This window comes from Dreissena polymorpha, chromosome 10 (assembly GCF_020536995.1).
Source record: "Dreissena polymorpha isolate Duluth1 chromosome 10, UMN_Dpol_1.0, whole genome shotgun sequence".
NCBI classification, from domain to species: domain Eukaryota; kingdom Metazoa; phylum Mollusca; class Bivalvia; order Myida; family Dreissenidae; genus Dreissena; species Dreissena polymorpha.
In genome coordinates, this window is record NC_068364.1 from 88,375,633 (window position 1) to 88,403,517 (window position 27,885).

Consider the following 27,885-nt stretch of genomic DNA (forward strand, 5'->3'; position numbering starts at 1 on the left):
TTTTATAACTTTTCAATTTATAAATACAATTTAATACCATTTTATTGAACCCGTATACTGTCTGCGATTGTCTTTTATAATCATACTGTACGCGCTTTTCTTGTTTATCTATATCGTATGCGATTCGCAATGCGTGTAAGTAAGCGCAATGCAACGCCATCATAAAACTATTGTATACATACAGTGTCGTCACTTAGTTAGATATGAGCCGATTTGATCATAATTCCCTAGCAAGTGGACTTCTTCGTAAAATTCATATAAACTTACTTTCGGTTTCACGCGAGACTTTATAAAAAAACGCGAGTTATTGAACAGAAGATGAAAGACTCGATTATTAAACGAAAACTAAACAATTGATGTTGTAATAAGCTGAAATACGTATGCAAAACAAGTCGGAACAGCCCAAACAAGTCTGCGTTTTTTGAAATCCCCGCAAAATCTATATCAACTCATTTTCGATTGTAAGTGCGTCATTGAAAATCCCCGTAAAATTCATATAAACTTACTTTCGATTTTAATTGCGAAATCAACCGATTGCCACAATACATTCGAATAAACAAGAAAGTAATTATATTTCCCAGTGGGCATCACACGTTTTACGAACGTTTCTGAAACGCAATATTTAGGTCGCAATATCGGCAACCATTTCCGGACGTTGCCATAACGTTGCATACAAAACGATACGATACCAGAACGTTTCATCATAGCGTTGCAAGGACGTTACATAAACGTTGCCTTCTAGCGCGACATTAGTCACACCACTTCCGAACGTTTCTAGGTAAGTGAGCCATCTTTTAGCGTCTGCAGGTTTTTTCTGCATTTTTTCCATTGAAATCAGTATCGACGCCAGTGTTTCCTTTGAATTCAGTATCGCCGCTAGGTGGAATGTATGCCCAATTTTTTTCTAATAATTATTTTGCTTGTAGGATAACATAAACATTTGTCAACTATCGATCTGTGAACATTGAATGCCATAATAATAATAAATTAAAAGAAACATTAAAACCACTTTGTTTAATCTCGCAAGGTAACGCATGCGCGAGGCGTCGATTTCCGGTCTTTGTTTTGTTTATTTGTGGATGAACTGTCGCTTTAGGCATAGAGTCCGTAATATGTTCCAAAGATCTATACGTGACGCAGGTACATAACTACTATCACATCAAATTAAAGCAATTTTGTTGAGGACTGAAGATAAACAAGATCAGTTTCGAGCTTGAAGTAAAACTTTTTTAAGTGCCAACAAGCTTGAGACATAACTATGGCGTCTAATACCATTTATTAATACGAAGCTATACTGTGAATAATAGCATTCACTTTAATATTTAATGAACAACTCTGTGCCAAGTGTGAGAATTCGACCTCCTTCAAACTGGTTATCAACCCCAGATACTTGTTGTGTGTGTTTTTTATTTCTTTTTGAAACGGTGGATTGTCGTTTATCAAGCAGATTATTTATATATGGTTATTTCCAGAGGAGCAGATAACGACCAAGGTCTCAATAAAGTTGAAGTATCACAAGGTAGGTGCATGTTGATCTCAGTTATCCATCAACTATACGCGTACCTATCTTCTCTTTCCTTAAATAAATACAATGTTTGCTTGCAATTGTGTTAATTAAGATTTGAAGTGAAATTCGATTGATCTAACAGATACATAATCTATAACAAACATACCGTTACGCACAAGATCTTTTTGGACAATAATTATCTGTATAATCATGCTTTCATTTACCAATTTCATAATGCTCAGTTTAAAGTAAAAAATGGAACTCTTCGTTTATAATTTAAAAACTGTTTTTAAATGAAATAACATTGATTATTTAAAAACATTTTAAAATGAAATAACGTTGATTACATAAGTGCATTTTTAAATTAAATAAGGCCAGAATTTTTTAATAAAATGATTTTCGGACCCGCCGACTCCAATTTTTGACGAAACAAAAAAAATAAATTTAAAATCTGTTTTTTTTCGGAAGCCAAAAGGTGGCTTTTAAACACGAAACGCTTGCCGGGTTTTAGAAAAAGTTCAAATGAGTTATAAATCATCATAATAAACTCAGTTTTAATTACCCACATTAATACGCGAACCTCCTTCATCGTGTACATGTGCTTGAATTTACCAACAGCTACGCCATCATTGTTTGTGCAAGAAGTTGATAAACGCTACAACGCTTTCATCAGCAAAGTCTGCTAATTTCCCAATAATTATGCAACCGTCAAATAAAATCCTGAATGGAATCGATTTGTAAGTAAATATTTTATTATTTCTTTACAATTTTATAAAATTGATAGTATTAAAATGACTAAAAAATAGAATGAAAGCAACAAGAAAAGAACGATTTTAATTTAACAGGTGCTCGAAATGCGAAACCCATTTACGCCTATCAACTTTAAACATTCCATTTTTTACGCACAAATACGGTCATAATATTTCCATAATAATACGCATATGTTAAGTGGTTAAAGTGGTGAGGTACTGTTCTTGACTAATATGCGGTAATAGTTTGCCAAACCAAAGAATAATTAATAGAATTATAAAATGATACCATAACAATTTCACGACAATACTCGCCTTTTAAACGTTTCTTGTACACGTAAGATTCATTAAAGTACACTAAGACACTTATCATGCATGTACACAGTATGTTAATAACTTAAAATCATTTTTACAACTCTTACGTAAACAACAATTTACCCCGAGTACGGAAAATACGCTTAAAGGCACACGCAATACTCCGGGGTACTTTTAGTATATTTTCCGTATCCCAGGTATTTTTAGTATACTGTAGAGTGCCGGGGTACTTTCAAGTAGAAACTGAGCCGACAATAATAGGTTCAACTTTAAAGTACGGGTACTCTTACGTATACTATAATTTACCCAGGGTACGGAAAATTAGCTTATAAGTAATAGGCCATACTCATGTTCTTGACCATGTTAAGAGTTTAGTGCGTGCTTTGAACTAACAATCAAGGAGCATTTAGGTACACAAACCAATAGAAACGCTCTTTGGGATTAATTACGGATATTATTCTTATTCGATAAAATGATTTGAAATGTATTCATTCCATGAATGTATATATTTTTCAATTAAAGAACACATGAATGGAGAATTTGATGTATATATAATAACGAGTTAAATCGCCTACATGTGAACTGCATTTGACTTTAAACTGAAAGTCATGGACCAAAAAGTAGTCCGCTATATACATGAAGTAGCAATCTAAAGGCTGCTGGGCATGTAAAGCAATACAAATGTACAACAACTTACGATTTTAAGCGTGTTTGTAAAATATGTATTTTTAGAATTAAACTTTACTGGAGATTTTTTACTCCTTGCTTGAAGTAATATGCGGGTTGTGATGTCAGTTTCAACATGCAATACCCTTTGACACAATGATAATACTAGGAAATATAAAGTCAATTAATTGATATATTATCTCTTTATTTAGCAATTTATATGTGAAAACAATGAAGAAATCCACCAACATTAATGCATAATTTCAACATAAACCATATAAAGTATCAAAAATAAAATCATTGGTGTTTTTTAATTGCAAAACTCTGTGAACAAGTAAATTTAAATAAATTTAAGCTCCGATGACCTAGAACGTAAAATTTGTCAAGGTTAGAGGGGGGGGGGGGGGGGAGATAACGTTTTAAATTGAAATAAGCGCTTTGTAAAGGCCTTAGGAGAGATAGGGAAGGCAAACACGCGAGGTCTGATAGCTTTAACTGCGATAATACAATTTAAATTAAATTGTTGTCAATGGACATATATACATGTGTACCACAGATGTACATGTAAAGGTATCTAGCAAACACAGATTGGACCCGTGTACACGATATGGTGTCATATGTGATTAATGGACTATATGTGAGACGTGCCGTTGTATACGTATATAAGTGTTCGATTGTCTGTGTAACGCTTCCGTCAAATATTCAACATGAGCTGAAGACGACTTGTTGAAAACATCGTTTTTTACTGTAAATGCGGGATTCCTATTAAACTGCATTTTAAACTACAACAATGGACCTACGGAACTCCATGTGGTGGACTTTAACCATAGTTCTCTGTGAACTCTCAGCCTTAAAATGTAAGTTAAAATGTATTTGTTTATTTTTCGGAATATTGTGGTGTTTTTTCAACAATAATGATACGAGGTTTGACGTTACAAACGAAATGGAACAATGGTGTATGCGTTTTATTGCAACGATGTAGTGATTTTTTTACCCACAGCAGACGCGTCTGCTCGCTAACATTTCAAAACCTTTCTTCGAATGCATGCACATACTTGCACTAATAATTATGTCTTAATACATATTTTGTCTTTAGTATAATTATTGGAAAAAAGCAAACAATTCATACGATAAAATTAATCATAAGCAATATCATTTAAAAGTAATATAAATATGCACTTGCATGTACCAATAGGTGACAATGTAGTCCCACGGGCACCGTCCACAAACAACTACACGGTAACCAATGGCAACGTGACGTGTGTTGTCATGACGGCGGGTATACGGCTCACCATTCCGTATGTTACAGCTACTAAGGTAGGCACAATGCGTTGACAGGGCGCAGAATCAACGGGGTTTTCAGGGGGCTACACACGGGCTAGACAGGATGTAAAAACACCGTTAAGAACTTAATTTTTGCAAATATCTCAAATTATTGAAATACATTTGCAAAAATCGTTAGTGCATAAAAGACAGTTTTTCTTGCAGTTTGTGCCGATATAAGAATAAATCCTTGAATACGTCTGAAATCGGTGACAAAATTTCAACTTGCGTGACGCATAGTCGTGCAGTTTACATGAAATTTTTTTAACAAGAACGCAGGTGAATTAAATAAAAAAATTCTGATGTATTTCACATTGCCATAAGCAATATAAAAATCTGTCTTTTATGCACTAGTTGCAATTCTTAAGAAAAATTGTTTTAAAAAGTTTTTTTGAAAAAAACAGCACTTACCGGTGTGTTACTGTTACATCCAATTACGTTTAATTGGAAAACCCAACAAAGTCACGTGATCCTGCACCCTGGTTGGTGCAATATCTTAAATTAAAATACACACAGACAAAGTGATATATAGCAAATATACAAAAATATCAGTGATATAAATTACGAGTTGTCTCCCTATTTTCAGAGAAATGCACGAGCACGAGTGTATACATTGTAAGGCTATCAATATGTGTGCGAAAGATTTTAAAGAGTCGATGGTAGTTTAAACACGCTTATTGTGAAATTGTTCTTTACATTTATTGGTCTGTTTTTTGATCGCTGTTTTGTATTTTATTATTTATTTTATGAACATGAACTGCGTTGGAACAACCCGTTTCTTTTGCAATTTGTTCTTTGATCATTGGTTGTCTTTAACAATCAAACAACGTATGTATGTACGTCCAAACTGAATTACTATTTATTAGTTTAATGATCATATCTTGCTTTCAGAATGACACAGTAAACATAACAATTCCACAGAACGGCACAACATATAGTGGAATGTGTTCCAAACCCGACGGCACGAACCAACTCAACATAAACTTTCTAGACAACTGGAACTTGACATTCATCTTCGCTAACTCATCAACAGTAGATAATTCATACGAATGGCAGATTGCAATTTTGAGTTATATTATTGACAGTTATTATTTCCCGAACGCTACCAATTCAGGAAAGCACAATTTGACGTTAACTTTCCCGAACGGAACGAATGCTGCGCAATACAACGGTTCCTACCGCTGCGACCGCACGCAAGACGTCCCGCTGTCGAATAGCGTAACCATGACAATGGTGAACTTGAAATACAGAGCATTTGGATCAGACAATCAGACGGACATTTCCTCATCAAGTGCGTATTGTCGTTCTTGCATAAGATACGTGTAGGGCGAAGATTGAATACCTATGATGGGCTTGTGAACGTGCTAAAGATTGTATAATATATGCAGTGCATGATGATGATGCTGATGATGGTGATGATGGTGGTGGTAACGGTGGAAAATGTGGTGGAGGTGGTATTGATGATAATGAAAATAATGAAGCAGCACCAGAATCAGATGATGATCGTGGTGGTAGTGATAATGACAATGATTATGACGATGAAGACAATACAGAATATGATAATGATGATCAGGAGGAGCAAGAATAATTGATGATGGTGATGCTGCTGCTTATGATGATGATGACGATGATGATAATGATGAGGATGATGATGAGGATGAGGAGGAGGAGGATGACGACGATTACGATGATGGTGGTGGTGATGATGATGATGATGACGATGATGATGTCGATGATGATGTCGATGATGATGATGATGAGGAGGAGAAGGAGTAGGATTATGATGTTGATGATGATGATGATGATGATGGTGGTGGGGGTGGTGGCGGTGGTGGTTGTGATGGTGATGATGATGATGATGATGGTGATGATGATGATGATGATGATGATGATGATGATGATGATGATGATGATGATGATGATGATGATGATGATGATTATGATTATGATGATGCTGCTGCTGATGATGCTGATAATGATGATTTGTTAATCACAATGCAACACTAAAATCTTTATATTTGCAAATGATTTTTTTAAAGAAATTATTACATATATTGTTCTCATATTTTAAGATGTGAGCACGTGTCTTGGTAGCCATGGCATCAGCCCGGAAACTGACCTCGCCCTGGCCCTCGCAGCGGGGATTGCTCTCGGGTCGTGTATTGTACTCACCGTGGTAGTGTACGTGATAGCGAGCAGGGCCCGGGGGCACAAGAACCTAAAATAAGCCAGTGGAAGACAGTACGACGTGTCGTTTTCTTAATGGACTGGACTCAAAAGAGATTTCCATGACAGTTGCAATATTTATCATAGTTTTAAGTGTTCATACGTTTTTGTACATGAACTGTTTAGTTAATTATATTAACTGCGAAGATCTATTACTAATTATTTGAAAGATCTCTCTAAACGTCTTTATTTGGTGCGTTTTTTTTATGATCGACGACCATGACATATCATATGTTCATTATGTATGATAAAACTAATATGTCTTAGCTTGTTTTTATCTATAATATATTGAATATGAGCACGTGCACATGATGATCGTGAAACACCACAATCATTCGCAGTGCTCAATAGTTTAAGAAACAAATACGTGTTTCCATATTGTGTTAAGAATGTTTTCATTTAGGTCTCTTTCATCTGCATATGCATATCGTACTTAAAATATGAACCGCGTTCTGAGAAAACTGGGCATACTGCATGTGCGTAAAGTTTCGTCCCAGATTTGCCTGTGAAGTCCGCACAGGCTAATCACCGACGTCAATTTCCGCTTTATTATGACATTTTTTGTGTACATAAAGTATCTTCTTAGCAAAAATCCAATTTAGGCGGAAAGTGTCGTCCCTGATTAGCCTGTGCGGACTGCCCAGGCTAATCTGGGACGACACTTTACGCACATGCATTATGCCCAGTTTTCTCAGAACGCGACTTATATATATATATATATATATATATATATATATATACAAGTAGCACATATGCACGTGACCACTCTGAAGTAAGTTATAAGAGACTTAACATGCATGTGTACAGACGGCGGTACTTCAATACTTATGCATAACTAAAGGGACGATCAAATGGTCCTTTGTTCAATACTTTTGCATAACTAAAGGGACGATATGTGTATTTATTATATACCTGTTTAATGCTTTTAACAAAATACAGGTTGTATCAATCATTGAAATAAAAAAATCCCGTGTTACGCTACTCGCTGTTTCCAATTCCGTATTGCCATACTAGCCAGACTATTTCGACCCATTTAATGACGTCACATTACACGCATCGAAAATAGAAATATTTTATATTGCGAAATATATTTTATCCCATTTTTACCGCGACATTGACGGTATAACACGTTGTGTGATATACTTGCTTGTATTCAACACTGTGGAATATACCTGTCGCGTGCACGGACTACTTTTTAAATGACGTCATGCGATATGCGCTAAAATTAGGTCGATATTGTTTGGTTCATTGATCGAATTTTAAGGTCACCCATTAGAAGAAAATGTGCATATTTTGCATAAAAACATATATCTGACATATTCACCAAAAGAAATGTTGAAATAAAATATGAAATTACACGATTTTTGTTTTGTTATTTTTTTATTTATAACAAAGTCGACAAAACTTAAGCTTCAAAATTATACGACCTTCAACCTTTAAAACTAGTCATATGACATAATTTTTCGCCATCCGTATAATGAATCAGCTGATTGATGGCGTCATAAAATGACATACTTATTGCGTCATTTTCCCCATTTTTTTGACGATTTAGTATAAACGCGACTTATTTCACATTTTTTCTACATGTACTGTATGTCGACATATCTGAATTGTCAATTGATCACATTTTCCTTATTTCGTGTAATGTGCATTGTTTATAACCAAAGCATATACTTTTGACATTTAACTTAAATATTAAGAATGTACAACAAGCCATACACATATCGCACAGTTCATGAATAATCTGCTATGTTTGCTTTCCTATTTAATTCACGTTAGGCATAGAGCTGTGTAAAGTATAAGATGGTAAAAATAGCACCACACTGGAATTGGGAACGTCCCATTTTGTACACGGTTATTTTCTACTTATTTATCTGTTGTGTACTGGAATGTTTTCCATTCTTTGTGTATTTATATATTAAATTATTTTCTCGTACAATAAGGGCATTTACCATAGATAAATAAAACATTGTGCGAGTTTAAACATAATTATGTTTGTATGCAGAAATCTGCAAATGCAACCGAGTTTACCAACGGCTATTATTAGATAAACTGCTCCGGTTCATTTGAACAGCAGTAATGTAGAGTACATGACGTAGCGTGTGACGAAGAAGAAAGTTTATCGCGTTCATAAACTCATTTGAATAAAGTGATAGAATGGCATAAGGGTCTTTATTTAACTATGCTAAAATAATTATTAAAGACCCTAGATGCAAAATCGTCAATTATTGAGTTAAATGGATTATTAGATGGATTTTAAAGGATAATTAAAGGTAAGATACTAGTTCTTACGTGTTTTGATTTTTGTTTGTACTTTTGTCGTTCCCTGTTCTCGGGGAAATGATTTTAACATGGGCGCCATTGATGCATCGGATCACACACGGCATACCCATAACATTATATAAAAAACACGTTCTGCGCGTCCTTAAATTCGTCGTCCGAAGTCGGAAAACGTATTGCCCTGTATATTTTGTCAAATAAAGTGTCAGTCGCTGCAATTGTCTGTTTACTCGTCAAAATTGTCAAGGTCTTCGATAGCTAAAGAAACTTCAGCGTACAGTTTATTTAGTATTGAAAGACCTGTACAAAGTCGCGCCAGTCAAAAATCATAAAAAGCGACATTTAAAGTTATGGTAGCCAGAACTAGGTCGTCGATGGTGTACATGTATGTTGACATCGACAGCATTTTGTCAGGAGCAATCGCCGCCATATTGGATTTGATCATTTTCTTTCGAAAATAAAATGAATTATAGTAAAGTAAAATCTTCTTTTCGCGGTCGATGTGTGTTAAAATTCGCATACTGCGTAAAATTGAATGTAGGCATATGGTGATATTTTTTACTTGTTTTACAGTTTGTGTGTGAATTTTTTAAAGACTATTTTGCGTACCAGAACAAATACATGTATATCACTACGCATGGTTACATTTGTTAGATTTTAAGCGCTTTTATGACTGAATTAAAATTATTGTTAAGGTTATTAGATCTACTTTTGTTAAATGTCACGTTGAAAAAATCAAATGGGATAAATAGAATACTAGGATTAGCGTTGAATACAGAGAAGTTTATGTTGCTCGGCTCGAACACCGAAAGCGCTCGCCAAGGTTCGCGCTTCCGGCGTTCTAAGCCTCGCAACATAAACTTCTCTGTATTCAACGCTAACCTAGTATTCTCTAAACGTAGTACATCGTGTGACGTCATTTCTGTGACAAAACACAATAGTTTTATCTAAACTCTGTAAGGACATGTCGGGCGTGGTGTTTTTTTAAGAGTAAACTATGTGTTAAAAACGTATTTTGGAGTGTGTGTTTATCATGCATAAATGTATATTTCGATAGGAATACAATAAAATAGTGTGGTTTAAACTCAGTTTAGATAAAGACATTGAATATAGAAGTGGAAGTGCATATCGTTTAAACGTTTTTGTTATAAACATCGGATTAAAGTTGTCAACTTAATTGTTATAAAAATTGGATTAACGATAGCATTAAGGTAAGCGTGTCGAAACCTGTGTAATCCCGGTTCGAATGTTTACACGTTAATTTACATAAACTGTATTCATACGCGTCTTTAATAAACTATGGCATACCGTTTTAGCCATTGTTTTGTCAGTTTTGTTTAATTAAAAAATACATTTGTTAACTGTTTTCGTTAGTTGTTGTATATAATAAAAGGAATATTACGCTAGTCAATTGTTCCAACTGTTTGTATCATTCTCGTGGTTTGTGGTATTTCGCATCACACTCGAGTCTCCGCCTCTCGTGTGATACGTCATCACACAAGCCACTCGAGTGATACAAACTCTTGAAACAATTGACTAGCGTAGTATTCCGTATTTACTGGACATTCGGATTGGTTGATTAGGCATTGTCGTATAAGTATCAGGAGTTACGACTGACTTATGGGTTTAAAAAGGCATATATGCATGTACGTTAAGTGTCGTCCCAGATAAGCCTTTGCAGTCTACACAGGCTAATCAGGCGCGACATTTTCCGCCTGCTCTGGATTTTTACTAAGAAGAAACTTTCTTTAAACGCAAAAATCGCAAAAACGGAAATTGTCGTCCTGATAAGCCTGTGTGGACTGCATAGGCTGTCCTAGGATGACACTTTACGCACATTCAATAAATCCTTTTTCCCAGTGCACGGCCCATGTGTTTATGACTAGTATGTACTGAAATGAAGTTACTAAAGATGGTAGTGCGTCACATTTATGGTACGAAATAAACAATTGTCATACGATTTTTTAGTAAAACTGAGTCGGGTTCAGTAATGATTTGGAGATAAGCTGTTTCCTAAAATAGATATTAATAGCTAAATTCGAAAAGAGAAGGAACCCGAGGGTTTTCAACAAGTAATGTTTATTACATTCAAAATATGACAGAGTATTAGTATATCGAGGAAACATACATCACCAATGAACTTGAATACCTGCATATTATTGTGTAAACAAATACAAGTAATAAAAAGAGATAATTTATTAAATGTGCACACTTATCAATCATTTACATTCATGTATACATATACACAACATACAAACACATTTCGTTTGTTTAATCGTATACCAAATCATGACGTCGATGTTGAATCAGGACGTATCCTGTTTAAACGTTGTTCAAACTCGAAATGAAATCGCGAGAACAACCGTATTCTTACCCATTTATATCACAGTGTGATCGATAAAAACACTCCTTCAGTGTTCCCCCGTATTCACAAGCTTATTAGACAAGAAAATCCCTTAAATTAATAAAATTCCATATGACTTATGATAGTTTGTGTTTTGACGTATGTTGATATTAAAAAGTTTAAACCAAGTAAATGTTACTCTTTTTTTCGCCTTTTGTAAGCAGAAAAAAACTGTCACTATTTAATTGGATGTTAAGTTTTAAATAAACTACAACTAGGCTAAGATGTTCTTTACTTCTACTTGAATACCGGCCATTGTAGTGACCCTAAATAAATAGGCATTGCAAACCCTCACACGAGACTGAGCAGTGTTTTTTTTTGATGAAATATTCGTCGTTATTCGGCCCCATTCCCCCATCTCTAGAGTATATATTTTTTTCCCAAATATTGGAAAAATTCCCATCTCGGAAGTGTTATTCAATTTTAATCAATACCTCATTTAAATACGTCTTTCTTTACGAATTTATTTACTATAATTTTCCTGAACTGCCGCATCCGCGTGTTTACTTTCTTTTAGCCTTTACTTCTTTACCTCAAACAGTATGTAGTTAACTATGACGACTTTCGCTTTACGACATCTACCTCAAAACGTACTTATTTCACCATGTCGCACAAAAGCAAAAGCTATCAGAAAAAAAGACAAAAAATCTGTTTTAACTTTAATGGTAGTTGAAACTAAAAATTCTTTTTAAATCATGCATTTTAGATGTTCTCAGAAATGGTTTAATCACAAGGACAGAATGAGAACGATTTTGGTAGAAATATATTGCCTGTACAAACTTCAACATTGAAAAGGCATACCAACTTGATCAGTGTATTATATGCAATAGTATTATCAATGGCCAATTGTTGCAAGAGAATTTACACTCAAAATCATACGAGATTGCTACGTTGCAATGTGTATAATGGATGCCAAAATGTTGTTTTGCCGTATATATTTTGGAATAATGTTTTTTTCTCTATGTAGGGTGAATTTGAGTGTTAAAACTTGATTTTGTACTGTTACTTGCTAAGCATTGAAATTTCCCCTTTTACGCGCTTGTATATAGTTCTGAGTGTTATCTAATGTGGACTGTGTCTAGTAAATAGTTATGTGAGTTCCCCATTATTGACTGAGTCTAGTATATTGTTTGAGTGTTCATCAATATGGAATGTGTCTAGTATATAGTTCTAAAAGTTCACCATATGCACTGTGTCTAGTATATAGTTATGATAATTCTCAAATGTGGACTTTGTCTAGTATATAGTTTGGAGAGTTCTTCAATATGGACTGTGTCTAGTATAAAGTTCTGAGTGTTCCAATGTGGACTGTGTCTAGTATATAGTTATGAGAGTTCTTCAATATGCACTGTGTCTAGTATACATCTATAGTTCTGAGAGTTTTCCAGTGTGGACTGCTTCTTTTATATAGTTATGAGATTTCTCCAATGACTGTGTCTCATATAATGTTCTGACAGTTCTCCAATGTGGACTGTGTCTAGTATATAGTTCGGAGAGTTCTCCAATAGGGACATTTATAGTATATAGTTATGACAGTTCTCCAATATGGAATGTGTCTAGTATATAATTCGGAGAGTTCTCAAATATGGACAGTGTCTAGTATATGGTTCTGAGAGTTGGCCAATGCGGACTGTGTCTAGTTAAGAGAGTTCTTCAATATGGAAATTACTGGTATCTAGTATATAATTCTTAGAGTTCTCCAATATGAACTGTGGTAAGAATATATTTCTGAGTGTTCTCCAATATTGACTGTGTCAAGTATATAGTTATGAGAGTTCTTCAATATGGAATGTGTCTAGTATACATGTATAGTTCTAAGAGTTTTCCATTGTGGACTGTCTCTTGTATATAGTTATGAGAGTTCTCCAATGCGGACTGCGTCTTGTATATAGTTCTGAGAGTTTCCCAATATGGACAGCGACTTGTTTATAGTTTTGAGATTTCTCCAATATGGACTGCGGCTTGTATATAGTTCTTAGATTTCTTTAATGTGGACTGTGTTTAGTATATAGCTCTGAGAGTTCTCCAATGTGGACTGTATCTAGTATATAGTATGATAATTTTTCAATGTGGACTGTGTCATCTATATAGTTCTGAGAGTTCTCCAATATGGACTGTGTCTAGTATATAGTTCTGAGAGTTCTCCAATGTAGACTGTGCCTTGTATATAGTTCGGAGAGTTCTCCAATATGCACTGTGTCTTGTATATAATTCTGAGAGTTCTTCAATATGGACTGCGGCTTGTATATATTTCTTAGAGATCTCAAATGTGGACTGTGTCTAGTATATAGTTATGAGAATTCTCCAATGTGGACTGTGTCTTGTATATATTTCTGAGAGTTCTCCAATATGGACTGTGTCTAGTATATAGTTATGAGAATTCTCCAATGTGGACTGTGTCTAGTATATAATTCTGAGAGTTCTCCAATATGGACTGTGTCTAGTATATAGTTCTTAGAGATCTCAAATGTGAACTGTGTCTAGTATATAGTTATGAGAATTCTCCAATGTGGACTGTGTCTTGTATATAGTTCTGAGAGTTCTCCAATGTGGACTGTGTCTAGTATATAGTTCTGAGAGTTCTCCAATGTGGACTGTGTCTAGTTTATAGTTTTGAGAGTTCTCCAATATGCACTGTGACTAGTATACAGTTCTTAGAGTTCTTCAATATGCAATGTGGCGTGTATATATACTATTTACTAGGTTCAAAAGGGCAACATCAAGCCTTAATTATCCTACCCACAACTAAGGAAATACAAATGGAGCTCGATGTGTGTCGTTCTTGTGGCCCACTATAAAACAACGCGGGCATGCAAACTTTCAAATCGTTATTTATTGACCAATAAACAACGATATTATTATGATACATAGAAGTTTAAAAAAAAATCAGAGCATAACAAAACGAATACTATAAAAGAATATATTAAAAACCTTTATATTGATGTTCCAATTTTTCTATTTAAAACTACGTTTGTGTTACATTTTTAAATAAGTAAAACAATTATCAATGAACACTTACACACCGTGTAAACTTTAAACATGATAATGTTTTCAGCCTTGCATTTCTCCGTTTTGTGCGAGGCCCTGTATACAGACAGTTCGGCAAGAATATGTGCAGTTTGTGGAAACATTTAGGAAGGAAGGTGAGTATATACGTGAGTAAAACAACGTTCATATGCCATGAATGGTGTGCATGTTTTACTTGGGCATATATGATGCCGTTTTAATTAGACCTAACTGGGTTTGGGTTTGACGACATACTCTTGATTGGGTTCAATGCATATGGGCCTCACACTTATTTATCAGCTCAGATAAAAGCAATCATACTCTCAACGATTTATCTAATGCAATACTCACATTTTTTAAATTTTGCATCACTGAGCTATTTAGTAAATTGTTTTGATATCATATTCAAGTACGCTAGAATTACACTTAAATTAATACGTTATAAAATATTTCAGACTTAGATTTATTACAAAAATTACAATCAACAAGAGGAAAAAACGTATTGTAAATATATGTATATCAATTAAATATATATATAAAAGCAAAATCGAATCCATGCTATTTAATTGTACGAAACCTGTACAGATTCACAGTACGGTCACAGTGCGAGGTTTATTATATGCCTCCATGGATTGCTATCGTCTAGACGTCTCCATAATGTCGTCGTTTTTCGTCCTTATGTATATTGTGTCAAATTGTGTGCAAAAGCAAATAAGGGCCAGGTTAAGTCTACCTTATATTATGAAGAATGTACTATTTGAAACCAATCAAGTGCTTGCACCAACTAAGTCTAAAACCCATGCTATGCAGCTTACTATGTTTTTGCGTCTTACAAAGCATCGATAATATTTGACAATGGTCGAGATTTACTAGACACATTTTCATTGTTTAATGGACACCAATCGGAAGTTCATTGGCTATGTACATCTACTTGCAGTTATTTTATGTCTTGCAAAACAGTTCCCATCAATAATAAATGGCAAATAGATATCTAGGTCGCAGGGGAGTAGTGGTGTATTGTAGTGTATTACTGGTGTACAGTTGATATGGTGTCCGCATAGCGATCAGGAGGTTATGGGTTCGATCCCCATTGTGGGAGCGTTCTTTCGATTTTCCCATAGAGACCAAGTACTGGTTCTAGTCACAGGAACCGGATTCGAAGGCGATTCAAATAAGCCGTATACTTACTATGCGCTTCAAAAAATAATATACAAGCATTCAAGCGATTAGAAGTGCTCCGCGGTGCCTCTTGCAGCACTCTGGATCAGCCGACGATTTATTGCATCTTTCTTACGGAGATGTCCGAGAATAGTCGATGTATCACGATTGTTTTTTTTTCAGATGAAGCGGAACGTTAAGGATCACCAGGAACGATACTCTCTAATCTACATGGAACATCCCTTCATCGTACCCGGAGGAAGATTCAGGGAGACCTATTACTGGTTGCCATTTATTATAGAACGTTTAGATGTGAATATAGAATATTCAGAGAGACATTTAATGGTTAACTATCACTATATAACATAGAATATAAAGAACATAACACAATTGGTTGTTGTTAGATCGATTGTAACTGGCCTAAAATGAATGTATAAGTCACTTACACTGTACTTGCTTAAGATGCATAATTATGTTCTTTATGTTGTTTTTTCAGGGACTCGTTCTGGGTGGTTAAGGGTTTGCTATCCTGTAAGATGACCCATACCGTTAAAGGAATGCTGTAAAATTTTATTTCTTTAATAGAAAAGTATTGATTATTATTTCTTTTTTGTATTTGTGATTGATTGTCCACATATTTGAGCAAACAGGATGTCTTTCACAAAGCATCACTGATATTTTATCAACACGAATTAATGATTGTAAATTAAACGCGTTACACAATGGCTATTGAAAATTAAAAGCTCAATATGTACGTGCTATCTCGTTAACAGATATGGCATGATACCTAATGGCAGTAGTATGTACTACACGAAGCGATCACAGCCACCATTCTTCATTCCCATGGTGCAGCTGTACCTGCATGCAACGAATGACACCGAGTTCATCCGAAGTTACATTGACGTCATAGAAAAAAGTACCTATTTTGGGATACTAATAAAACCGTGGATTTTCAATGTGGAGGAAAATCAGTAACGTTGAATCGTTACGCGACACCTATAGATGAACCAAGGTATCGCCGCCCTACATCGTACAATACTTAGTTAATTGATATTTCGGGAAACATAGCTTTCGTTGGAACCAATTTAGATTATCATTGTATGATATTCTTATGTTTATGATTTTTTATGGTTAAAACATTAAAATTCGAATGAAAACTAGTTTTTATATATTAGCTTTTTCGCTTGCTTTTTAGACTTAAGTTAAGAGTTCCACATATTAAGCAGTGTGTCCGAATCCGAATCCAAATATGATTTCTTACAGTTTTTCGGATCCGGATCCTTCAGATAAGAGAAAATGAGAATTTTCTGTCTAAATTAAAGAAATTAATGTTTTAGAAGTATAATTCGACTAAAAACCATTTAACATTTATGAAAAAAAACATAACAAAGTTCTTTTTTAACATTGTAGCAATGTCAAAATAAAACGAAACCTTAACACTTATTCACTTAATAGTTTGCTCGTTAACATACACTTTTCACTGTTCATACAGTTTGATATTTGTTTTCACAAAAATTAACATATCAACATTGTCCGGGTCCAGGCAAGCCCTATGGCTATGAGCACTGACGTGGTCTCCTGCTGTGGAGAAGATTCCCTCACTGGGCACTGAGGTTCCTTGCATCACCAGATAGCATTTAAACTTAGTATATGACGAAAGATGCTTTCAAGACATTACATGATCATGATGATGCAGGAACACAATTTGAAAGGTCGCGAAATTATGTAAAAATTACATGAATAACATTCCAGCCACACTGGATCCACTACCGTTGTTTTGAATACAACTCAGACAGACAATTAGGATTGAAAACTTACTTATTGACATTAGGAATTGCATTTGTAATGTGTAAATCTTCCATGATTTCGAATTAGTTTTGCTTTCGGCGATCATTACGTAATGTCCAATGACACTCTTATACAATAAAAGCCGAAGGATCTCGAATGATCGGCTATTTGACTGACACGCATAAATAAATATCGACTTTTATGCGTATCTTATAAACAGAAACAGTATGTATAAAAAACAATACTCGTGAAAACAGCGCTTGGATACATACAACTATGAAATAAATATTCGGAACCGAAATTTTCCAGTTGTGGATCCGTACCCGCGAATCTGAAGTTGGATCCGATATCATCGGATATTTAGTGTACCCGTTGCAGCCCTAATAGCCAGAGTTCATCATGTGTCTATTGACATAAGTCCACAGGTATGTAATGAACCCTACTATTCACAAATTAGTACAGAAAAGAAATGATAATTATATCATTTAAAAAAACTTTGACAAATCAATCATTTGAGTTATAAATAATCAAAATAAAAAATCTGTACAGTAACTGTGAAAAGAACTTAAACTCTTGGTAAGGAAATATATACTATGAGATTTATAATTATATAAATTACTTTTCTTGAAAATAATTGTCTCTAACAAATCTCTATTTTTAGTAGCAAATAATTGAAAGCCACTACCGTGACTGCAGCTCCATGAGATACACATGCATGCCAAATATCAAGTTGCTATGTTCAATATTGAATAAATATCTCCCTTTAAAGATTATTACTTCCCTTGGATTTGTATTTTTGACCTTAGACCTTGAAGGATGACCTTGACCTTTTACCACGATGTGTTTGTCAGAAACACAATGCCGCCTACTGCGCTGCTTTGATTTATTTAACAAAAATATATAATTTGGTAGGTCAGATAATTATGTCCATTTAAAGCTTATTACTTCCCTTGGATTTGTTTTTTCTACCCCGTGACCTAGTTTTTGACCCGGCTTGACCCATATTCGAACTTGACCTAGAAATTGTCTAGATTCAACTTCTGACCAAGTTCCAAGATCGGATGAAAACTATTTGAATTAGAGAACGGACACAAAAAGTGTAACAGACTGACAGACTGACAGACAGACTGACTGACAGACTGACGGACAGTGCGAAAACTATATACCCCCTTTTCTTCGAAAGGGGGCATATAGGGTAACAGTAAAACATAAAACACTCTTTAGTATTCTGGAATTCTCAGGCTGGTCAAAGGTTTGACGTTTCGATAAACGGTCGACACAAGAGGCAATCATGTAACGCGTGTGTCGGTTGGTGATATGTGTAGTAAAATAACGCGTAATACAAACTGGGTCACGACGATGGGCGAAAGTGTCGTCCCGAGTCAGACATTGTCGTTCAAATCGGCTTCACTTTCCGCCTACCATGAACGTATATACTTGTATTTAGAAAAAATGCTTATTTCTTCTTCTTCTTCTTCTTCTTCTTCCTCTTCTTCTTCTTCTTCTTATTGTTCTTTTTCTTCTTCTCCTCCTTCTTCTTCTTCTTCTTCTTTTTCTCTAACACTGCTACGCTTTGAGTCCGTAGGCAAGGATGGCATGGGCGGTCTAATGTCGCGTATCCGCCTGTCTTTACAGCTTCTCCCGCAGACTTGCAAGTTCCGGCTGTACCTTTTGCCCCCCGCCCTCAGTAGTTAGTTGTCCTTGCAAATTGCTACCTTAAACAGTAACCGTAAGAGCGGCATACCCACTATCCACGGAACGTATAACATAAGAATCCTTGAAAATTATAAGGATGCTGGCGCAAAATATGTCTTCACATTGTATCGTTCAAAAGAGTGCCTTCACATAAATGTGTTAAATTGCATATGCTTTCAACGAGATGCATTGACCGCATTTATTCTATGAAAGGGCCACAACTTGCTGAACTTTAAAAGCGGCGTTCAGTCGTCTCTGGTGAACACCGGGCAGCAATGGGACTTTCCCAACGCGTGGCCTCCGTTATAGACGCCGTCATAACCGCACTAGAACGTATCAACGACAAAAGCCGGGAAGCTGAGTTGAATCTGGCTGACCAATGGTTGAAGAGCAACTACGTCGGCTGGCAGCGAAAGAAAAAAAAGAAAAAGTAAGTTTCATCTATATCGGCTAAGCCTTTAAATCAATGAAGTTAAAATTACGGTATACATTTTTATAACAGTTGAAACTATTGTTTGGTAATATACAACTATATTATGGAGTTATACTACGAGCTTGCACTATTTCTAAAACGTACGTACGAAAAAAATATTAAATTCCTCTTACTATGTTTTATGTAGGATGTTATTTAGAACAAGAACACAGATTTTATTCCAATTAGATGTATTAAAATGTATACAAGTATTGTACTTCATAAAAAAGAAGGTCTCCAATCCAGTAAAAGATCTAGTTTATGACTACAGTACGTTGTGATATGATTACAGTACTTTGTGATATGATAACAGTACGTTGTGATATGGTTACAGTACGTTGCGATATGATTACAGTACGTTGTGATATGATTACAGTACGTTGTGATATGATTACAGTACGTTGTGATATGATTACAGTGCGTTGTGATGTGATTACAGTACGTTGTGATATGATAACAGTACGTTTTGATGTGATTACAGTACGTTGTGATATGATTACAGCACGTTGTGATATGATTACAGTTCGTTGTGATATGATTACAGTACATTGTGATATGATAGCAGTGCGTTGTGATGTGATTACAGTACGTTGTGATATGATAGCAGTACGTTGTGATATGATTACAGTACGTTGTGATATGATGACAGTACGTTGTGATATGATGATTACAGTACGTTGTGACAGACTACGGAATCGCGTGGAAGCGGTGGTGAATACGACGTCCAGGTATATCCAGGCATCCTGTTTGCTTCATTCTAAGTTGTGAAATACAGAAAGCTGTCAATGAGGTACATCCTTCATTGCACTAGCGGTTTGGTTATCGAAGCATTTAAAACGGATGCGCATGTAGACGATGCACTTATTTTAATACTATTTTCAATGAACGCCCGAGAAATTAATATAAAATGCCTGTTTTGTAATAACAATATATGAATGACATTTACAAGCAGTTGCACTGGTTTAAATTTGTAAATGGTTGCTAAACTACAATTTCCGATACAGAGATGCGGTTCATATAAACACGTTTAACGCCAAAGCCTGCTTGCACTTGTATTAAAATTTGTTTCCCATCCAGGAAGGGTTCGGCTGGACGAACGGGGTGGTACTTGACCTGCTCACGCGCTACGGAAAACAGCTGACCTACCACGCTGACCACGTAGCGAACTCGGCCATATGGATAGTGACGTCATCAATCGCCTTTGCACTGTGTGGGATAAATTCACGCGATAATATAGATAATGCTATGTTAGTGTACTTGGTTCTTGAATTTATCCGACTAGTTACACAAAGGTTTACACGGTATAGCAGTCCGCTATGTACATGAAGTAGCAGTGTAAAGTCGTGTCGTCATGTAAAGCAAAGGTTTACATGACACCCAGAGTTTCCTTCTATAAAATCACTTAGTCGTATCATGATTGGCATAGGGGTTCTCAATATGTAAGTTAAACATAGCCGCCATCAATGTTTTTGGTATGTTGCTATATTTAAAAAATTATTGAAGTTTGAACAAATCTTTCTGTGGTCTAGTTGAAAGTGTATAATTTAGAATGCTTAATAAATTTGAATCGAGTTTTATAGCAATTTTGGTGTTGTCACTTTCCTTTTTCTTTGAGTTGAGGACTATTTTGCGTGGCGAAAGATCACAAATGATTTTGATATTACTTCGCAAGGTTCTATTTAGTTATTTTAATATGTTTCGGCTATTTCTTTTATAAATTAAAAGGTTATGTTTTGACTGTCTCACCAAAGATTTTAAAATAATTATTGTTTGATAAATATAATTCTATATTAATGTTATAGTGTACTTGAATATATCCGTTTCGTCTCAGAAAGGCTTACACGGCTCACGGCTCCTGAATATCCATACGAGCCATATTTACTTTGAAATTGTGTTGATGTTTCCCTGGTGAAAAAAATCACTACCAGTGACAAAAATTAAAATAAAATTACAATTATATCGCGTTTCACAACGTTTCAGTCCGCTTGTTGTTAAAAAACCATTCTATTTTATCGGAAATCTATCTACTCAGTAACGAAGTAATATAAAGCAATTACAGTTAATAATTTTTTAAACTCAAAGTTTCATTTTCGTTTCCGACCAAAGTGATTTGTTTCGAAAATGAGGACCGCAGTTTTTGAAATAAAACCGGACCTCATCTAACTTCGTTGCAAATGTCCGAGGCTCGACGTCTTTCGCATGGGTTTATGGCATTATACGCACCGAATGTTGACATTTTTAACAGATTTGACGTGATTGCCGACATCTTAAGGTTGGGGGGGGGGGCGAAACTCTGGATGCAGAATCGTAACTATAGCATTTAGTCTCATCGAACTATCTGAATTGTTTTCCTTTTAACATGGAATATTCTCTGTACGTCTAATATGGCTTTTTAGACAGAAAATGACGCGTTTTAGCGACGTTTAGACAAACGGTACTTCCGTTGACGTCAAAATAAGCAAAATCATTATGGTGAATATGGATCTTCTTTGATATTCACAACGCTTTTACATAGTAATATACCGTTGTAGCACACATATTTGCTCTCGATATATTGTCAATTATGTATTCACATTGTATGTAAAAAAAATTATTTATTGGCTAACTTGTGAACTAAAATCGACAATCTACCTTACCCAAAAATATTCTCTATATCATAGTTTTATTTTCACCGTTTTCAAACCATGGATACATATTTTATGTAACGGATATTTGGCTCTATATCTACGCTTAAAAATAAATAAGTGTAATGATTTTCGCTTTAAATAAAGAAACCACCTAAAACAACAACTAGTATTACTTTGATGATATTACTGATATGTCTGATAGCCATATTATGGTACATGTGCGACTTACGTAATTGTCAACGTGGGCAAGTATTCACCAACCCATTCTTAGACTAAAGAATAAAGGTGGCCTTGTTCTGTGAAAAATGGGCAAAATGCATGTGCGTAAAGTGTCGTCCAAGATTAGCCTGTGCAGTCCGCATAGACTAATTAGGGACGACACTTTCCGCTTTAATGGTATTTTTCGTTTAAAGGAAGTCTCTTTTTACCGAAAATCTAGTTAAAGCGGAAAGTGTCGTCCCTGATTAGCCCGTGCAGACTGCACAGGCTAATCTGGGACGACACTTTACGCACACGCATTATGCCCAGTATTCACAGAACAAGACACAAAGAATAGACTTGGAACCAAGAAACATGCGTTCAATGTTTGGATTGATACAGGCCTCCACTGGTGACTATGTAATTTACAAAATGTTCTACATGAAGAATTATATAGATAGAGTTGTTGAATGCCAAGCTTAACTCAAAATTCAAGCAACTCTTAAATATATCAATTTAACGCAATTTAATGAATAGTCTTTATTCTTAGACCTCAGTCTAAGAATTGTTTGGTGAGTACGGGTCGAGATACGAGGACGTGCATGCTTATTTCAAGATATATTTTCAGCATATTAACTATTATGTCAATATTGTATAGCCTCTTTCCCTTCTCAGAATACTTTTTATTCGAGTCGCGTTCTGAGACAACTAGACATAATGCATGTGCATTAAGTGTCGTCCCAGAGTAGCCTGTGCAGTCCGCAAAAGGCTAATCAGGGACGACACTTTCCGCCTTAATTGGATTTTTTGCTAAGAAGAGACTTCATTTAAACGACAAATGTCATAAAAGCGGAAAGTTTCGTCGCTGATTAGCTTTTGCGAACTGCACAGGCTAATATGGGATGACAATTTACACACAAGCATTATGCCCAGTTATCTCAGATCGCGACTCATTTATTGGACATAAATCGCGGTAAAGACCGCTGTGGGATTCGCAAATTCTGATTTCGAAAACATCTATTTAAATGTGTTATTTTGTCAGCAAAAAATACCGAAGCTTCATTAAACAAAGATATGTTACTGAACTTTGGTTCTGCCGATTGATGTCGATAATTCTTATGCTGTATTCAATCTAATGAAGAATGGTTAACGTCATTTTAGTCCATTTGTAAAAATGTAAAAATACATTGCGTGTTACGTTTCAGAACCTTTGAAAAAAGGCAGATATAAAACGTTAAAAATGACAGCTAATGCAATCCACTCAGAGAAAAAATCAAGATCCATCGAAAAACAATATTTATGACACGTATAAATGTCCCACCATTGTTTGAATATTTCGAGGCCTTGGAATTACAAGATAATCCCATTTCAATAAAATAAGCACCGCTGATTTATGATCAACAACTAAAAGCAGTATTGATATAGAGAACGGAAGAAAAGCATGTGGTTCAGATTTGAACAAGACGCGCCCGACTCACACTCGGTGGACTTCATTGTTTATCATTAAAAGATGTATGACAAGCCGACCAGAAAGCCAATTAGACGAACTAGATAAGTGTTCGTTTCCGCTTCTTGCGAAAACCTTAAAGGTGCAGATGGAAAATGTTTATATTTTAAAGGTATTCACTATAAATGATATTTTCAATTGAAGTATAGTTTTATTTATTTACCATCGTGTTATTCCGTCGCTTACATTTATATAAGATTTAAATTATTCTGTCCTGAACTACCGTAATTTGGAAAAATTCAGATTGTATTACGTTAATTGTCTTCTGATCAATCCATAAACGTATAACATAGGTGTATAAATATATATATAATACTTATGAAAAGCTGTATAATTGTATTGTTTAACTTCTATTTAAGTAAGACTACAAAAAGTTACGAATTCCACAATACGCACTAGATATAACAAAATCTGTATTACGAATTTACATCGCAGAATCAACTATCAAAACTTCGAATGCACATTGAGAATCAAACAATCGTTCTTAAAATTCCGATTTTATCGACTAACTTGATGGAGAAGAAACGGACTGTTTTCATCAATCCAATACGCCTCCTTCGGGAAAACGGGCTAAATGCAAATGCGTTAAGTGCCGTCACAGATTAGCATGTACAGTCCACATAGGCTAATCAGGGACGACACTTTCCTCATTGACTAAATTTTCTTTAAGAAGAGACTTTCTTTAAACAAAAAAATCAATAAAGCACAAAATGTCGTGCCTGATTAGCCTGTGCGTACTGCACATTCTTATCTGAGTCTACACTTAACGCACATGCATTAAAGCCCAGATTTCCCAGTACGAGCCTCATTTATAAAATCCATTATTTAAAGAAAAGTTACCAAGGACAAGCATAATGCAACTTGATTATAACGAGTTATATACTCCTTTAATGTGTCTGTAGCGCATGACAGTTGATGAAGTCATATTACCACATATTTTTAATGTTATTGAACCTAAGTGTTGTTTTCCTCCTTATTGGAACTATATTTGACAAGTGTAGTAATAGCCTTGCTTATATGTACGAAGAGACCCAACAATGGCGATCTTACATTTCTGCCTATCGTTCTTTTGTAAGTAACGTTTGCGTTTATTTAAAGGATACTTTTAATGATAATTTTTTTAAGTTAATAATATACAATTAATAGTTCTCAAAACAATACTAGGAGTTTAATTGTAATATTGGTGGTGTTGGCGAACCATTTGATGTTACCGCTTTTTATGAGAGTAATTACATGAACTTGCATGTTATGCTGGCAAGATCTTCTCGATAACAATGATTTTCTTTTCTTCTTATTATTATTATTTTGAAACTGTGACTGAGAGATCGCTTAGAATAATTTAATGCTGTGATGACGGTTATGATGATAATAACAATAATTCTAGTGAATATAATTTATTATTATTATTATTATTATTATTATTATTATTATTTTTATTATTATTATTATTTTTATTATTATTATTATTTTTATTATTATCATTATTTTTATTATTATTATTAAACCCCATTTATACCAGTTACTTCGTGGGTATTTGCTCCCGGCTACACACAACCTATTATGACATGGCCACTTGCGTTTGCTGACCCTTCCTATGACATCATAAAACAAACGGCCGAAGGAGGGAAAGTCGGATGCAGAAAAGAAATTGGCGACTTGAATCAACATCTGGGGTACCAGGCCATCAAGTTTGTTGGAGACAGACGTTCCTACGTCGATTTAAGAGTCGTGTCGGGTTCTGCAGGTACTTTGGGAGATTTTGCATTTGTTCTGACTGTAAAAGCCTGCAGCACTATCGGTGGAACCGTTTTCAACTATCAGCAAGATCCGGGCCCCATCGTAAGCCGAAGGGTAATCCGGGACATTGTACTTTGGTGCAACACCACGCACGTTATTGTCGATGTGATAAGTGTAACAGGTGACTCACTTGGGCAAATTGTTTCAGAACAAGATATGGGAGGCAATGAATGGGTTAATCTCGCTCTCGCGTACGACGAAAGCAACCCTGAGCTGAAGCTCATGAAATCCCAATCTGATCTGGGTCTTGTGAGGCTTTCAGGCATTGGAACCAATCCACGCCTTGGTTTGCCAGGAACACTGCGCATAGGCGGAAGGTTGAACGGGACGTCTAGCCAAGCGTTTGCGGGTCAAGCAATATGCTGCGTCATGTATGACAGTAAGATTGCAAATGGTGACGTCATGAATGCTGTAGATGAGTGTTACTCTGGAATATGGCCCTCATCTTATCCTGCCACGCCTGGTAAGAATCTAGGCTCATAAGATGCATTTCTGTATATGTTAAATTATTTTTATTAATTGGTTATATTTTCAATCCATTGAACAAAGCTTTGTTTTCAAAAAAGAGACACAATTTATCTACGTAGTGTAATGCGCTTAATAACTAATGCAAGAACGCTATCGACATTAAGCATGAATGCACTAAATAACTAATGCAAGAACACTCTAGCTCACCGCTGTCAAGCTATCGACATTATGCATTAATGCACTAAATAACTAATGCAAGAACACTCTAGCTCACTGCTGTCAAGCTCACGACATAATGCATTAATGAACAAAATAACTAATGCAAGAATACTCGAGCTCACTACTGTCAAGCTAACGACATTATTCATGAATGCTCTAAATATCTAATGCAAAAACACTCTAGCTCACTGCTGTCTAGCTAACGGCATTGTGTATTAATGCACTAAATAACTAATGCAAGAACACTCTAGCTCACTACTGTCAAGCTAACGACATTATGCATGAATGCTCTAAATATCTAATGCAAGAACACTCGAGCTCACTGCTGTCTAGCTAACGACATTGTGTATTAATGCACTAAATAACTAATGCAAGAACACTCGAGCTCACTACTGTCAAGCTAACGACATTATGCATGAATGCACTAAATAACGAATGCAAGAACGCTCGAGCTCACTGCTGTCTAACTAACGACATTGTGTATTAATGCACTAAATAACTAATGCAAGAACACTCGAGCTCACTACGGTCAAGCTAACGACATTATGCATGAATGCACTAAATAACGAATGCAAGAACAATCTAGCTCACTGCTGTCAAGCCAATTACATTATGAATTATTGCACCAAATAACTAATGCAAGAGCACTCGAACTCATTACTGTCAAACTAACGACACTATGCATTAATGCACTGAATATCTAATACAAGAACTCTCTAGCTAAGTGCTGTCAAGCTTTAACGACATTATGAATTAATGCACTAAATAACTAATGCAAGAATACTGGAGCTCAATATTGTCAGCACGGCCGTTAATCACTGGCGCCACCTCGTTTTGTGCGATGCATTAATAAATGAGTCAATGCTATTTCCGAGGTGGCGCTAAGGACCGGATGTTTTGAAATTTCACCGTTAATTCTTCAGGGTGAGTAGGTTTTATATGTTTTCCAACATATTTTGCAATATTTTGAAAATCGGGAAATGCAGTGCGATTATGTCAAAATTTATTTATCCACAAATGTACATAAACAAACAACCACAACCATTTTGGAAACTTTCAGACCTTTATAAATTGCGACATGGTGGAGTTTTTGAAAGCAAATCAAAATATTGTGCCTTTGTGACGAGCAAAATTCCACCCGATTAATTCGCGAACGACATCAAAGGATTGCGTTCAACATATACTTGTTGCTGCATGCACAGGCACATTGACATCTTGCAAATCTATTAGGTAATTTTGTTGCTTTTTTCCAAAAGAGATGGAGCCAGTGCCAAAGAGGTGAAGCTAAGGACATGAGGTGGCGCCAATGCACGATATATGAATTATCACATGACTTACATTTGATAAATAATGTTCCTATACACATACACATTCTATAAACAAAAAACAAGATGTAAATATATGAATATATAAGTTACCCACTAAATTAAGAAGTCAATAACCTGAAAATGAAACATGTTGTTCGATATAAATCCAAAAT

The 27,885-nt window shown here is 35.3% G+C and overlaps 1 protein-coding gene and 1 long non-coding RNA gene across 4 annotated transcripts in view; both read left to right on the forward strand.

The window, feature by feature from the left end:
* Positions 1-3,662: 3,662 nt before the first annotated feature.
* Positions 3,663-27,885, forward strand: part of LOC127848409 (lysosome-associated membrane glycoprotein 2-like) — a 43,997-nt gene continuing 19,774 nt past the window's right edge. The window contains exons 1-4 of one of the 3 annotated variants that reach the window (XM_052380858.1): positions 3,663-4,094; positions 4,433-4,554; positions 5,452-5,851; positions 6,633-6,679. In XM_052380858.1, coding sequence (XP_052236818.1) covers positions 4,028-4,094; positions 4,433-4,554; positions 5,452-5,851; positions 6,633-6,679 — 636 coding nt within the window. In that variant the 5' untranslated portion in view covers positions 3,663-4,027. Of the gene's footprint in view, positions 4,095-4,432; positions 4,555-5,451; positions 5,852-6,632; positions 6,952-27,885 lie in introns of those variants that run through there. The other 2 variants (XM_052380857.1, XR_008034491.1) reach the window with 2 other exon arrangements.
* Positions 19,117-21,161, forward strand: LOC127848410 (uncharacterized). The gene is made up of 3 exons (XR_008034492.1): positions 19,117-19,547; positions 20,263-20,379; positions 20,667-21,161. It is a non-coding gene; the product is annotated as an uncharacterized LOC127848410 (long non-coding RNA).